Source organism: Aythya marila (genome assembly GCF_965140915.1).
Source record: "Aythya marila genome assembly, chromosome: 11".
NCBI classification, from domain to species: domain Eukaryota; kingdom Metazoa; phylum Chordata; class Aves; order Anseriformes; family Anatidae; genus Aythya; species Aythya marila.
The window spans coordinates 5,939,811-5,955,602 of NC_139052.1; the positions used below are offsets into that span (position 1 = coordinate 5,939,811).

At 36.5% G+C, this 15,792-nt stretch overlaps 1 protein-coding gene across 5 annotated transcripts in view; it reads right to left on the reverse strand.

The window, feature by feature from the left end:
• The window catches only part of OTUD7A (OTU deubiquitinase 7A), a 120,112-nt gene that overhangs the window by 3,601 nt on the left and 100,719 nt on the right, over nucleotides 1–15,792 (reverse strand). For all 5 annotated transcript variants that reach the window (XM_082769113.1, XM_082769114.1, XM_082769115.1 and 2 more), the window contains 6 exons: nucleotides 11,648–11,749; nucleotides 9,997–10,124; nucleotides 8,631–8,743; nucleotides 6,453–6,580; nucleotides 4,741–4,890; nucleotides 212–326 (listed from right to left, as the gene is read on the reverse strand). In XM_082769113.1, the coding sequence (XP_082625239.1) occupies nucleotides 212–326; nucleotides 4,741–4,890; nucleotides 6,453–6,580; nucleotides 8,631–8,743; nucleotides 9,997–10,124; nucleotides 11,648–11,749 (736 nt within the window). The remainder of the gene's footprint in view (nucleotides 1–211; nucleotides 327–4,740; nucleotides 4,891–6,452; nucleotides 6,581–8,630; nucleotides 8,744–9,996; nucleotides 10,125–11,647; nucleotides 11,750–15,792) is intronic.

Below are 15,792 nucleotides of genomic sequence, written 5' to 3' on the forward strand. Positions count from 1 at the left end.
GAAAACAGAAGGGAACAAACAGTCAAAAACACCCCAAAAGAGAAAGCAATACTTCACAGGGAGAGGCCGCACTGCTCAGCTTAACAGCAGCCTCCCACGCAACCAGAAGACATGAACAAAGCCCTCTCTGTTAGCAGTTCTCTCAATACTTAGATCAGGTATGGCTCAGGACATTTTACTGCTTAATACTGAAGTTACAGAAAGGTCTTACTTGGCCAGTCTGGTGTTATCATTGTCATCTTTTCCCCACTCCCAGTCTTTCCCAGGATCAACCGCAAAGTGCAAAGGCAGTAGCTTGTGTTCAGAGTCAGTCAGGGGGATCACCGCTGAAGTAGAGAAGAAACAAGGATTGGAGGGGAAGGAACAAACAAAAGACTTAGCTGTGAAAAGCACTTACAAATAAGAAGGGTAAAGAAAAAGGCCAGAAACCAAATGTGCTGCAGAATTGTCTCATCTGTATTTAGATGCTTGTGTGATAAAGAGGGGAGGGAGGGGGTAATGCACTGATCGCTGCTTGCATGAAGGATAGTCACCAGTGGAGGAGGGGAGACCTCTGGGAGAACAACATTGCCATTTTGTAATGCACAATAAACATTTCCTGGAGACAGAACATCAGAACAGTACAAAGCAATAAAATGTTGAAATATTCCGCCCGTCCTGCCTCTCACACAAACGCTCACACATGGTAATTATTTTGCCTTTTCAGGTTAGTACCGTTTGGTTTTCCACTGTCAAAGAATAAAGATAGCAGCATTATGTGAAAAAGCAAAAAGTAGTTACAGGGCTTTGGGACTCAAACTGTGAATTAGTGTAATTGAAGAACAAAGATCAGCATATAGATGGGCTAAGAGGTCAGGTTAAGTCTTGTCTTGCGTGCGGTGTTAGGACCATTACCGCTGTTATATCCCAGCATTACTGTTTGGGTGTTTTAGCGCTTCTGTTCTCTTGCCTCTGCTAGAGCTCTCTGCCTTTTGACATATCTTAATGACTCTGCTTTATACTCAGCATGCAGGGACTGCAGGCTGGTTTTACAGAATGTCTATCATTCATCACCAATAAACTAAGAGAAAAGCACCATCAGCTTTAATTAAAGCCAGCAATTTGCTTCCATTTCATTAGAAAACACACTTAAAGCTGTTGAGGGACTGGGGTGGATCCTCAGCACAATGCAGGTCACTGCTGTTCCTCTGACAACCAATGAAGGAATTTAATTTTCTATACCATAGGCCTTAAGGACTTTGCCTGGGTAGTCATTCCAGTCAAGCCAAGCAGCAAAGAATCAGGGAGAAATCACCCAACAGCATGGCAGTGATTACTGAAAGTTTATTGCACTTACTGGTTATGTGTTGCTTACAGTATTTCCTGCATTTCAGAAAATACATGTTGTCAAAAACAAAGGCACAGTATTTTTGGTTAAGCATTGCTCCTCCCCTAGAAACATGCAGGAAATATAATCTGCATTTTTGATTAGCATGGTGAAGTCAGTATTAGATTCAGGCAGCTTCACAACAACTGCAGAAAATATGCTTATTTTTCATCTTCTCTGCAGGTTGGATAACGAAGCCAAAAACTCTGCAAGTGTCGGGGAAACGTTGCCCCCTACTGTTTATTGTAAGTAATTTCTGAAATATTTTCCCCCTATTAACTAACTGCAAATACAGTATAGAACAGCTGGAGATTCATCAACTACAGCTGCCCACGTTCCTTTAAGATGCGAGCAAAGAAGTGAATATTGTAAGGGAATTCAGCTCCAAAGGAAACTTAATGGGAATAACAGAGTCCAACTCTACACAGTGCAAAATACACTGTAAAGCTCGCTGTCGAAGCACAAGAGCATAAAGGTAGAGCAGGGGTGGGAACTGAATCATTTTTATTAACACTTATTAGTGTAAATTTGAGGGCTTACCCTACTGCATTCAGTGCAGTTTTTGCAGCAAAAGGGGGTGGAATAACTGAGAACACAATTAACTGATGGTGTTTCTAAAGGAAATCGGATATTCTGCCAATTAAGTTAATTATACAGAGAGCAGGTACTGACTGGATTTACCAGTGACCTCACGATGCAATATATCTACCACCTAAAGGAAGAAGGCAACTTAGGAAAGCGCTGCATGGTAAGCTTACAGCCTGGCAGGGCCCTTCTGCTAGCACCTGGCCACATGGCTACAACCCAGGAGAGAACCAGAAGAGTGATCCTGGGGCAGGCAGAGGGGGCAAGCTCGGACCTAAGAACTGCCACAGAGTGTATTTGCCTCTTTGAAACAAAAGCCTTAGAAAGTCAATTTGATTTTCTTTTCTGACAGCATAACGCTAATTAGTTTTCATGTAGTTCAATAATTAATAATTTGCAGAAACAAATTTTAAAGGAATCCTTTTTAAAGCTAACTATTTCGAATAGCTAAATGATGCTAAAAATACACCTTTTAAAATGCTTACTGATAATAAATTTTATTAAAACCTTAATTTCTAAGTACAAAACAAAGCTTAGATGTGATTGCCTATAAAGTGTCACTATTACCTTATTTGCATGCACTATTGTCTTCCTGCAAAAGGTATATTCTAAAGTAATTTTGGAGTTTCAAAATTCTAAAATTTATAATTTTAAAGTCCTAGTGCTAACAGATGGAATATGTCAAAAGTAACAACGATTATTTCCTCCATGTCAGTTTGAAGACACACACCAAGGATTTTCATGCTATTCTTAAGTTTGGTGCATTGCCTTCCATGCTGTGAAGTCACAGGGTTTCCTAGCACTCATTTTCATTGGCATGAAAATGGCATTGTTTCTCTTCTTCATAAAAGAACACTAAGCATTTCTCAAAACCCTATAAAAGCAAAATGCTGATGCAGATGGTGAAGTACTGCTGTTAAAAACCACCGTCAGGACTCTCACGCTTGTTATTGCAACCTGGCAGTGGGGAGCTGTTTCACTGCTGGCTGGCTGACAAAGGGTGGGAGTGTGGGAGGCTCTATGTTCAATGAAGCAGTCTTAGGGGAAGCTAAGAACCAGTCTTTATTTTCCATAATCAAAACTATAAAACACCTGAATAAGCAGCCTGAATATGAATATAAAAGTATTTACAGGTTTTTGATCAGATGTTAAGAGTATAAATATTGTGACCCTAAGTTATGAATGACCGGGTTATCAGAGATGTACTTCCATTTAAGAAGTCATAGCTCTACACTCTCAGCTGCATTCTGGCAGGTCAAAATCTGGCCATGCACTGTGGCACCTGTGCCATCCTATTCTGACCCCTACTGCTGTGGCTCTCCCTTCCTCTATGCCAGAGCTGCCAAAATCTCTATGTTGGCAAGATACAAGAAATGGGCATTATTAGAGCATCCTTGTGCCAATCTATTTCCTGTCAGAGCATTTGAAGAACAACAGTAATGCTGTGTTAGCTGTTAGCAGTCTCTAACAGCAACAAGCTTTGCAGCTGAAAGCTAAAGCATTCCCTTCATCCCAGATTTAATACCAACTGCTTTGCTGCTCCACAGAATTGAAGCCTGTGTATTCAAGGCCCTGAAGTAAAAATGTGTAAAATCTGATCATACAAAACAAATATATTTTGAATCAACAGACCTCGTAATTAACTGCAATGAACTTATACATAAACAAAGCCAATATTTGATGTTACTTATGCTGTACTGGATATTCGGGAGCTTTTTCTCTCCCAGCACCTTTCCTTTATGAATATGAGTGCAGGAAAAGCACATAAAAATTTCTAACCACAAGAAGAATATTTAAAAGTATTTACAATATTTACTGCTAGTATTTGTGGGAGAAATCAAATACGTGACCTTGTTATCAAAGATCTTATTGTGTATCATTAACAGGAATATGTGGCTTGTAATACTGTATGTACCGCTGAATGCACTGAGCAGTAGCCTTCTTCACTGTCTTTTGTCAATCGCATCACTTAGAAGATGCCACAATAGCAAAAGGTTACTAAAACAGAGTGTTATAGTATAATTACTGTTTAATTTATAGTATAATTACTATAAGTATATTACTATAATTACTATTATGCTAATAATTTATATGTAGTTTTCCTAAGGTGTACCTAGCTAAAAGAACTCCTACTGCTGATAAAGATTATTATGGTATACAAGCTTGAGAAAAATAATTTAACATGTAATTGAAGAACACAAAAAAGGTAAGCACTATGATGCCTCTGAGCAAAGAAGCCCCTGCTTACATCCAACGGTGACAACAGTTTGAGTAAGCACACCTAAGTTAGCCTTAACCTAAATAGCCTGCATGCTAACAACAATAATAATAATAAAAGAAAAGCCATTAGAACATTAAAGCAATCTGTGAAAGCATAAATAGGCAGTAATTGAAATAACTATAGCATGACCATAATGTTCCACAAACCCTGGCAGAGATGAGTTTTTTCCTTTGTTGTTACTTTTTTAAACAAGGACGTTTCTTATTTTGCACCTACATCAGGCCTTCACTGACAACACCTGACAGCAGCATTCAGTGACCAAACGCTCTGACTAGAAAAGCCATTAATATGGCCCAAATTGACTGTAGGTCTACTTTCTTGTGGACTTCCTTGTAGACAGTGATAGTTCAAGAAGTGAAGAGTTCTTGGCTCCCAGTTTAAACCACTTAGATTTAGACTTCTAATGATGTATCAATAAAATCTGGTAGACATTGCTTCCTGTCTGATAGACAAATACACTTACAGGTTGACGAAAGTACTTTGTGCATTGTGTTCAATACAAGCATACCTTGTTCTCTCTGTTGATCTTTTTGTTCCATGGAAACAAGAGCAGAGAAATGTGCCTGATCGTAGGCTAGAACAAGGGGTGAGCAATGACATCTGTTAGGTAGAACTTCAAGTGGCAAATAAATTCCTCCAAATGGTATAGGTGCAAATGCTGCAAAGAAAAATTAGATTATTATTATTATTATTTTAAACTATGTCAAAGAACAAACACTTAGTTTAATTGTATTGTGTAACAGTTGTAACAGTTGTGCTACATCATTTTCAGAGCTCCAGGAGAACAGCAGAGAAGTGGAGAAATCAATTTGGGAAATGGTCATAACAACGGGTATATTTCCAGACAGTTTTATCATGAAAATTTACTAAGAACAATAATGAAACCATTCTGCCTTCACATATGTTTTCTTTAATGCAATTGTTCACTAGGAAAGACATTACGGTCTTTTAACAAAATCTTAATGATTCTTAAGTGTTTGCTGCATTTCTAAGGGCAGCAAACTCCTTTGAAAGATTCCACACTTTGTTTTATATAATTATGGGAAGAAACAGCACATTTGGGCAAAAAAAGTCTCTCAACATGCCTGTTTCTAACCAATTATTTTTCCTTTTGCTGTGAAAATACGAACCCATATTGCTGAAGTATTTCCAAAGGGAATTTTTTTTTTTTTTTAAAGAAAAAATAGATGCAAACAACACACTGCTTTTTGTAAAGACTTTTTCTTTGAACAGGTCTGCTGTGTTCAAGCTTTGGGATGGTGAATAGTATTGTCTTTTAAGTAGTAATCTACATTTTAGCGAGTCTCCAAATTTGATGAGGTTATTAGTCTTTTGGAAAACCTATACTTTATACATACAAGAGTTAAACTGGGATAATTTGATCACCTGGTCCATGAGGCCAGCAATGAGAAGAACATTGGGATTATTGTGACAATCAGATTGGGTCAAGTAGAAAAAACTGAGCAAGTGGAGAAAACTGGGATAAGAAAAATTATGAGAAAGTTAAGTAATAGTGATTGACTCTGTTACAGCAGATAGCAATCATACAACCATTACTTGTAGTTCAAAAGTCGAAGGAATCTGGGATTACTCAGCATTTTTCCATACAAGTAAATTTCTGTAAACTGTGTTTCTCATTCCCTTTTACTTAGGCAACATACTATCATCAATTAGTTCATGGTAAAAAGTGAAAGAGATCATTGCTGCTCTGCTCAGACAGCTGACCAAGTGGTTCCACATATGAATCTAACATTTGAATGCTCACATGTGTAAACTGAATAAAACATTCTGAAATATTTGAATGAGAGGGTGGCAAAGTTAGTTAAAAAAAAAAAAAAAAAGATATACACATTCAAAATTCAAATTTTCCATATCAAATTAGATTAATTTATGCAGTTTTATGTGGAACCAAAATAACACAGCAAAATTAGAACCTTGTTAGCCTAGCCCAGTAAGAAATGTATTGTGTTCTGTAATTCCTTGGTTATGATGTTAATAGGAAGTAACTAGGATAAATGGATTTTCTGTGAGACTTATATAATTACCTTGCATTTTCTACTTTGATCTAACAGGTCAAATATTTTGCTCTTTCAGAAAAAGGCAGCAGCTACCATATAAATACTCAGATATGTTACATCTAGGTCCTTTATTGTGTGTGAAAGCTTATGACTACTTCAATTTACATAGGTGTATAAAGTTACAATGAAAAAAAAATCTTACCTTCTCCCCCCGAGTCTCGTAACATTGTGTCTGCTACTACAACAATAGGTCTTCTTAAAATATGGGCTAAGACAAAAACGTGGAACTCTTCTAAGCTCTCATATACTGGATCTTCTGAGTTATCAACTCTGGAAGACACAGAATTGAAACGTTAGTGAACCAACACACTGGAAAAGCTATTTCCTCTGCCTTGTAATTTATATTCCTACTCTTCTGAAGCACACATTCCAATTATTGAAACAGGTAACAGAAGAAATTGGAAAAGAAAAATATATTTTTGGAAATATAATAATAGCAACAGAAATAATGTTTTCACTTGCAGACTCCATACTAGTTTAGTAGTCATCAGAATTCATTATCTTCTGATATTGTTTGGTAGCCCAGCAGGAATAATAATTAAAAAAAAAAAAGGTAATTCTTAATCAAACTCCTGGTGTAAAGCTATTTCCACCACAAAAAAAAAAAAAACAAAAAAAAAAAACAAAAACAAACAAACAAAAACAACAAAAACAACAACAAAAAAAAAAAAAAAAAAAAAAACATCATTTCTTGTGACACCCTTGGCAGAGAGACTTTAAAATGGAAAAATAAGTGTGTTTCTAATTCTTCTAAACAAAATACAGGTGTGTCACCTTGGCAATGTAAGAAATACTGATGTCAACCTGAGTAGGAAGAATGTAACTTAGAAAGTTGTGAGCAAAACTTTTTTCCTTTATATTATTAGCAAAATATAGTTTGTTTGTTTTTAAGATGGGGAAGGTTTCCTGTCTAAATAGCTTGTGATTCATTTTGCTGTCAGCCTTCCCAATGGGATGAATTACACTTACCTTTAGACATCTGAAATGAAAAGTCTAAGCACTTCACCTTGAATACCTCTATAAATAATTTAAGAGGGTAAGCACATCTGGAAGTAGGATCGTTCCTTCCACCTAAGCACTTGCCCGAAGATGAGATGAAAATTTTCATTTTTCTTTACAGATTACAGAAGTAATCTAGATCAGTATGTAGGGAAGTGAGACAAGGCCAAGTGTTTTCACCACTGGCACTTTGTATTTCAGAAAACTCACTGAAAGAATCAATACAGGTATCTTATACGGCAGGACTGTAGGGCATGAAAGTAAAACAGTAAGACAGCACTACAGAGAACCCCTAATTTTTTCTTTAAGTTCACCTTCTAACGGGTCTGATCCAACTACTGCTGAAATTAATGAGTCTTTCCATTCTCTTCATCTAGCTAGCGCAGATACAGAGTACTTCAGAAAGTAGAGAGGTAATATTTCATTTGCAGATTAAAATAAATACCTTACTCAGTAGTATTACAAGGGTCTAAACAGTATTAATACTCAAGCAGCTTCACAGCGATCAAGTAATTTAAAACAAAGAGAAAAAAAGTGCTATTCTTGGAAGGAATTAAAAAATTGTCGTAAAATCTAATGAGGACAATTTGAGCACTTGAAAAGTCTTCCACCTTTGTTGTTTTTCTTTTCAAAGTTTTTACATATGGCGAAGTTTTTACATGGCAAAATAATGGAAATGCCTTTCCAAACCTAGTTCTCCAAGATAAGGGTATTAACTGGTAATATTTTTTAACTGACAATATAGTGTTTTGTGTCCAAACCAGCATAAATAGTCCTAAATTTCCAAGGTAGCCAAAAGGAATAGTTACCTGCTAAAAGAATTTGATAAAGTACACAGTATTTAAGAAAAAAAAGACTGAGCAATCCCAATTCTATCTGAAGCATTCTACTTCCCCTATAAAAACATAATGCATCCTAACATTTAACCTTTAGCTTTAGTACCAAAAATACTTGCTTTTCTTTCTGTAATTTTCAGGGTTAAGAGCACGTTGAAAGTAGAAGTGTGAGGAGTTACTTGGTAACTTGTCCCTGAGAAAGATCTCTCTAAAGATTTTCCATGTTTGAACCACAAAGCAAAAGAAGGACTTCTGGATGCAAATTACCCTCACATTAGCATGGCAACTATATGAGAAAATATATGAGAAAACTGAATCAAATTGCAAAAAATTCTAATGGAAGGTTTCAATAATGGCATTCTACCATGCCAAAAAAGCCCCAACCAGTTGAAAACGTGGTTTGATGCTCCTATAAGCATTGTTCATTTGTACTTTTCTCCTACTGTGAAGAAAAACGAAAAGATTTTGTCATACTCCAAACTTACCCACCACCAGTGCCTCCATTTTTGCTGAAATGTGTGCGAGGCTCACTTGATGCCAGCTTAAGCAGTTCATTCCACTCCCGTTCCCATTCTTCTTCTGTATACACTAAACCTGACTATGGGAGAGAACGAACACCATTTTACTGTTATGCTGGTACAAAGTCTAAGCAGAATTCCATAGTGGCATTTGCAACCAACTTTTTCAAGCTTTATACAGGTTACAACTTATTATCTTGGGCCATTAATTGTTCAACAATTCTATTCAGGCAGAAAGAACATTAACTTACTAAAAAATATCTAAGACACCAACTGTATACTGGATTACTTTTCAAGATGTGGATCTGATCCAGCTAACACGCTGCTGGTGATCCACTATTTGAGATGCGGTTACTTGTACCCATGTGAATTCTTTGCGACCACAGTTAGCATGCTTTACTGCCCATTTCGGGAGCCTTGCTTTCTTCTCCAATACAGGGCACTGCTAGGAAAGCTCTCCTTGGCAGACCAAGAAGTGCTTCTGTGCCCTTTGCTTTCACGTAGCCTGAAGTAGCTGAGTCAATGACAGCTCAGCTCTATTCTCAGTGACAGCTGCCCACAACAAGCAGGTTACAAACAAGTCACAAACAACCTGGGAGGGTTGTGGAGAGCCAGTGCTGCTGTATTCAGAGATGCCTTTATTCATATTTCCACAGAATGCATTAATTATTTTGTATAAGCTTCACTGAAAACAGATGGTGGTCCTCCTCTCTGCTTTCCAGAGAGCAAAGCAGCCCAGTAGCTCTCCATTAACATCGCATATAAGAAGAAAACAAATGCATAACAACTTTAACCTTAAAAAAAACCTTAACCAAATAGCAGTTCCCAAAAAATACATGGTGAAGTACAGCTTTTAATCAACAGTTAAGCCAAATCTACAGATGATTTTAATGTTATTTTATATATATATATACACACACACACACACACACACACAAAATGGTTCATCACAGCTCTAGGAATGCTAGCTCATCACTCTGGGGAAATCTTTCTTAAATGAGGTTTACTTTTTCTTTCTTTCGCAGATTCACCCACTCATTATATAAAGCTTATGATAGCTAATTTATACATTGTATTTTACAGACTAAAATTTTCTACAGGTTCCAAACACGTCCTAGACCTTTGTAGGAACAAAACAGTTCATATTTATGCCCACAAACCTACAAACACATTTGCATTCTGATGCTCAAATTCTAAGTACAAATACATCTCTCTTCCCCCATGCAAAATAGAAATGCAAGGAATTTGATGGCAACTGAAACTTTCACACCAAATTTCTTTTGTTTGTTTTATAGTAAATGATGTTAACAAGTTTGATTTCGACAGTACAGACCTCCTTATTTTGCTGGGTCTGTTGCCATCTCCATCTTCTTTTCAGTGCTTCCCTTTCAGCTCCACTTCTCATCATAGTGTAGAGTGCTTTCCGTAAAACAAGGTCCCGGTCATGAAATCCCCACATCCCTAAAGCAGCACAAGAAGGCACTCAGTTTTATACGAGCTACAGTGAAATAGCAATAGTAAGTACTAATACAATGAATATTGCCCTGTACGCAAAAGCAGCAGAGATTATACATTATTCAAAATTCTCCTTAGCAAATCATTCATTACTTTTAAAGTTTCCTTAACAAACCAGTCATTATAGATAATACAAGGAACAATAAGAGAAAATTCTAACAAAGTTTAAGCTTTGCTTAAGGAATGACCAAGAATTTGACTTGTTTCAGTATATGCTTACATGCAACTTAAACTTTGCTGCAAGGAATGGAATATTCAACACACGGGTCTGTTCTAGCTGTAGTTGCCCACAGAGCTTGCAGACACAAGAATGCTAATGACAACTGCAGGCACTTTTGTGCATCTCAGATGATGATCGTGACACCCTCAAGCATCCACTCTTACACAGCATGATGGCAAATTTCCTTTGGCTTCAACATCCAAATAACGAGGCAAACACTCTAGATGATTGGAAGTCTAAAAATACAACTGGCCAAAGACTTTCAGTCTTGTTTTAAGATAGTTCACGTATCTTCACATAATTGAGAGTAGTAACCTTGACTAAATAGCAGAGCTCTCACCAACATAGACAGTCATGTTTCAATTACCATATTATCAGCTGCTGGCATTGAATATGCTTATTTCAGACCTCGGAAGTCAAAACACTCCTAACATTTGCTGTAAATAGTATGCAATTCCTCCTAGCTAAAAAATGGAGTAGGCAAAGATAAAAGGATCCCTGGAAACAACAATAGCTATTTTCCTACTACTACTTTCCAAAAGATCAGTCTCTTCAAATGATCAAAAACCCAGTGTTTTTGAAAAAGTCACCTTTTGGAGTTCTGCTGGCACAAGGTTTTAGCAACAAAAAACGTTTCCTCATAATAGATATGATATGGAAGGCACATCAAAGGCTCTTGGCTTCATAGGTTTTTATTTATTTGATAAAATTTGAAGAAAGGCTTCAAAGATCTTGTATTAATATTTAATTAATCAACCGGAAATTATTTTTAATTCACTTCAAACTGTTTTTCACAGAGTTAAGATCTCCAAGGAATTAACAGGGATAACTAGATATTGCATCCTTGAAGATAGCAAAACAACAGTTTAACAAAGTCAGAGGAGAACAAATACAATTCCTTGCTCACAAGGAGGACAACCCTGCTTAAGCACCTGGGTTTTTCTGTTTCAGTGGTGTTAGGTTGGGCTATGTAAGGAAAATGCACATCACTGGTGTTTATGATAACATGTTTTTGATGATGTTCTAATTATACTTCTGATACTACCTCACGAAATTTATACCTCTATCCCTCAAGCATGCCTACAACAAACAGTTCTGTAAGCAAAATTTGAAAATTTGAAATTTTGCTCAAAAACCAAGCTATTAATTAAAGTCTTTGCATTCCATTTGTTTCAGAGTTTTTGCTAGGGATACAAAAAAGTGGTAAATATTTTATGGCAAGAGGTTCCATGTGCAGACTTTCCCTTACCTAAAGAGGCAGCATGCAAGAGGCAGTTCCCATCACCTGTTGTCGCCAAGGGAAGAAGACGTTTACAGCTTGTACACACTGTGGACCACCAATTTAATCGCCCTGAAAAGAACGCATCTGTTAAAATGGTGTAGTGGGTACTAACCCAGGATGCGCACAGGCATACAGTGATGATGTGTAATGTTGAAGGTTAACCGTGAACAGCCTTTCTGCCAAGTAAAATTAAATCTAATGTTAGAAGTACAAACAGAAAGATTAGAAATAAGAAGCACCTAAACCATAACTATTATTTAAATGTACTTGAAATAAGAAGAGAAACCTTTAATTAATTTGTATCTTCTGTTCCCATATGCTGCATTCACGGGTGGACTTCTAAGTTCATTGCATAAATACCCTTATTTCCCAGAAGTAATGAACATTAGCATCCTATATATAGGCTGTATTGCTGTAATAACATCTCAGAAGACAAAACTAGTATGTATGCGCTAATCAAAAAAACCATTGCTGTTAGGTAAGTGTATTAAGTAGATTGTTTCAGTCAGGTGAATTGTTCAAACAGATGATTCTCCTCCTTATTTGTCATAGAGTAAATCATGATTAGGCCTACAATCAACAGCTGCACATTACCAGAAAATTAAAATGAAACCAAATCCATAACTCAGTGTTTAGGAGAGCATGTAGCTTTACCCTTTGAGAACATTTAGAGAACCCCTTATGGATCATTGCTGTATGTAGCAAGCTTCACAGATTATAAAATATTGCAAAACAGACTGACTGAGGTCAGATATTTGATGTATCTAGATGAAGCAAATCAAGCCATGGAGAATATCAATGTCAAAGCCAAAACTAGAAGTCCATCATTCTTGGCACACAGATTGCCATATGGTAGTTTATTGGGGTATTAATGTCTGGGTGAAACGTTCACGTGAATGTTTTTAACATAAAGAGAATGTGACTAATTATATGGCAACTTTGGGGATAAGGAGGAACAGATGATTAACAATGATTAGCATAGCTGGTATACTTCATAAGACTTTTGGAAAGGCTATAGGAAAGGCTATAGGTAATGTGCAATTGATACAATGAATAATGCAATAGGCAGCCCATGGTGACTCAATTTCTTTGCTAATACTCTTTGCAGACTTGTGCCTCCCCAATTCCTTTCCTCACAAGATGAGGATAGATATATTTGTACAGTAAGTCTTGCTTTTGAGGTTAAACCCCCAAAATAGAAATTGTAAGTACAAAGAAATAAGAAAAGTTTCCTCTGTTAATGTATTTTCATTACAAAATTATACTGAGGGTTATTTGTTACAGGAGGTTAATACTCATTCTGAAAAAAAAAAAAAAGCCTAATGATATTTTAATATGTGATTTTAAAGTACTCATCCTGACTACTAAACAAGATCTATGTCATTAAATTTCAATTAGTCAGTATAGGTTGATGGTTACTACACCATAAAGGTAAAAATGCATAGCAAATCAGTAAATAAGCACATTTGATAATCCTCATATGATTTTGGCAGCTAGTTTCTAAATGCCTGGCATCTCAGACTAGGCTTATTAAATTCTAAATTAAATATGCCTTAAAGAAGCTTAATTTAAAGTGCTATTGGACAGCCTTTGGGGAAGATAAATCTTAAATAACAAGTTATCGTTTTTAGCAACTCCTGTGTCTGCGGGCTGTGCAATAACAACTTACCACCTGTTTCTTGCAGAATGCTTTGGTGATATATTCAGTATTAAGTTAAACCAAGGTGCTGCTTAAAGTATTGTTACAAGACCTAAAACAGACAGACCCGAGGAGTTAGGGGAGTAATAAGTGGCATTGCTTTGGAGATTAACTAGCAGCTATTGGCAATAAATGATACAGCCTCATGTTTATACATGATTTTAATAGCTGAGGAGGTTTCTATAAAAGTTTTATGATTTCAAGCAGATGACGCAAAACAAATTTGCGGGCTTGTTTAATATCAAGAAGCTGATGGCTGGCTAAAAAAACACCAGAAATACATTGGATTATAGAAAAGGTGGTGCATTTTCATTTTTTCAAATCTAGTGGTCATAGTAGATACCTTTAGGGAAACAACAGGAATGTGGAGCTTAAATCAAAACTGGAAACAGTGGTGCCTCAGGCTTATTTCTCAATGCTCTGGTAAGACGGTATCAATAGACGATTTCTCACTCTCCCTCCCTTGTTGGTCTCCTACTTGATTTTGCTTCTTACTTGTTCACAAAAGCTATTTAATCTTAAAAAACACAGTTTCAAGAAACATCTCTTGTTTTACAGTAAAAACGCCATGAGAATTAATACAGCCACATTCTATAGCACATGAAGATTTGATCTTAATTGTACTGCAAAATTAAAAGTCCTCTCCAGGTCTATTACCTAGCAATAAACAATTGGAGACACACAAAATCACGATATTGCCCTTTCTTTGCAAGGCACTTATGACTTAATGCCAACAGAATCTAGTATCCCTGTAGCCAAAAAGATTGCCAACTTGTATTCTGATATTATCCTAGTCCTGCACTATGTACATGTATTACACATCACACTTCACATAATGCAAAGCATGTATTGGCTCTCCCTGGAGAGGAAGAGCACCACTCCCTTATTTGCAGGGCCCAACAAGAATCAAACATGCTGATATAGAAGCAGCTACACAGCATGTATTATATGCAAAGAAGGTAAGCTGTACCTTAGAGGAAGTTTTTTAAGCTTTGGAAGAAAATCACTACCTTAAAATCTAGGATCTGATGACTTCCAGGACAAGTTGCAAACATGAAAAGCTGCCCTATCACAAACCCACCACATCTATAGTCATGAATATGAACTAGCTTTTTCGACAGGTTGAAAGAGCTATAACTAGAAGAAAAGGAAATAAGAAACATTTCTCTGCCAGCTATTATGAAACACAGCTTTTGCCCAGGATGTTCCATGCTGGAGTATTATTAATAGACACTAGAAGGGCTTATGTGTTATTTCCATAAGCCTGCATATTTTATTACAAGTCACAGGTATATTGCTTCTTGTTCCAGGATTTACAGGAAGAAAAGCACCAAAAAGATTCTAGGCAGTTATATGACGTGAATGGCTCAAAAAGAAGGCAGTGGAGAACAGCAAATGCATGTCAAGCGTTAATACGGGCCAGGCTTGCTTTTAATATCAGCCCCTGCTGCCTTACATACTGGCATAAGGTAAGAATGCATGACGTCCTCTAAGCAAAACTCCATTAACAGTGTAAGCAAGAAAATAAAAATATGCAACAGAAGTTATTCTGCTTTTTGATTACCCCATAAAAATGCTCATACTGTGCTCCTTTCCCATCTACTAGGGCCAATTAAAAGTATTCATTGCCCCAGACATGCACAAGGTTGTAAGAACACACAAAAAACAAATTCAAAACAAACATTAGCTTAACATTGAAAACCTCTATAGAAATTCTGCAGAAATCCTTTGCTCCCTCTTCACTTTCTCCAGTCCATATTCTTAAAAACCTACTGTTCAACTAAATGTCTATAGAGACATTATTTATTATTATTTATTTTTTTTTTTTTAGAATTAAAAACCGAAAAGTTACAAAGACTTAGTAAACAGCAATTTAATAAATCTCTCTTGCACAGGAAAAGGAAATCTGACAAACAACGAGCCCTCTCTCAAGCTCTGTATGACTGGGCATTCTGTTGGTCTCTTCTCAGAAATTCTACATTTCTGTATTCTACAGAAATAAAGTAGAAATTTCACAGAAGTAAAACTGAGCAATTAAGTAAGTGCTTCGCTTTTGCTGATGTGCAAACAACACAAAAGCTGCTGACCGGAATGGGAATCAAGTCATAAAATCTGATGGCACAGAAACATGGAAATAAGTGTAAGCAGCTATGGATACTGAGCTCTGGTCCAGTCTTACTAGCTTTCTCCATCTGTTTTTCTGTGACGTTACTGCATTTCATCCTACTCTGTGATACAGTATTTGTCATTCATATGAGAACTGAATTACGTAAGTGTGTATTTCAAGCCTAGAAAGGAAATGAATACAGTTCTCTTGTAATTATAGTGGTTGCTATTCTAGCACCCTGCATAGACTGTGTGAAAATCTGCTAAAAATTCTGGGACAGACAAATATTTTTACAGCCTGAAAATA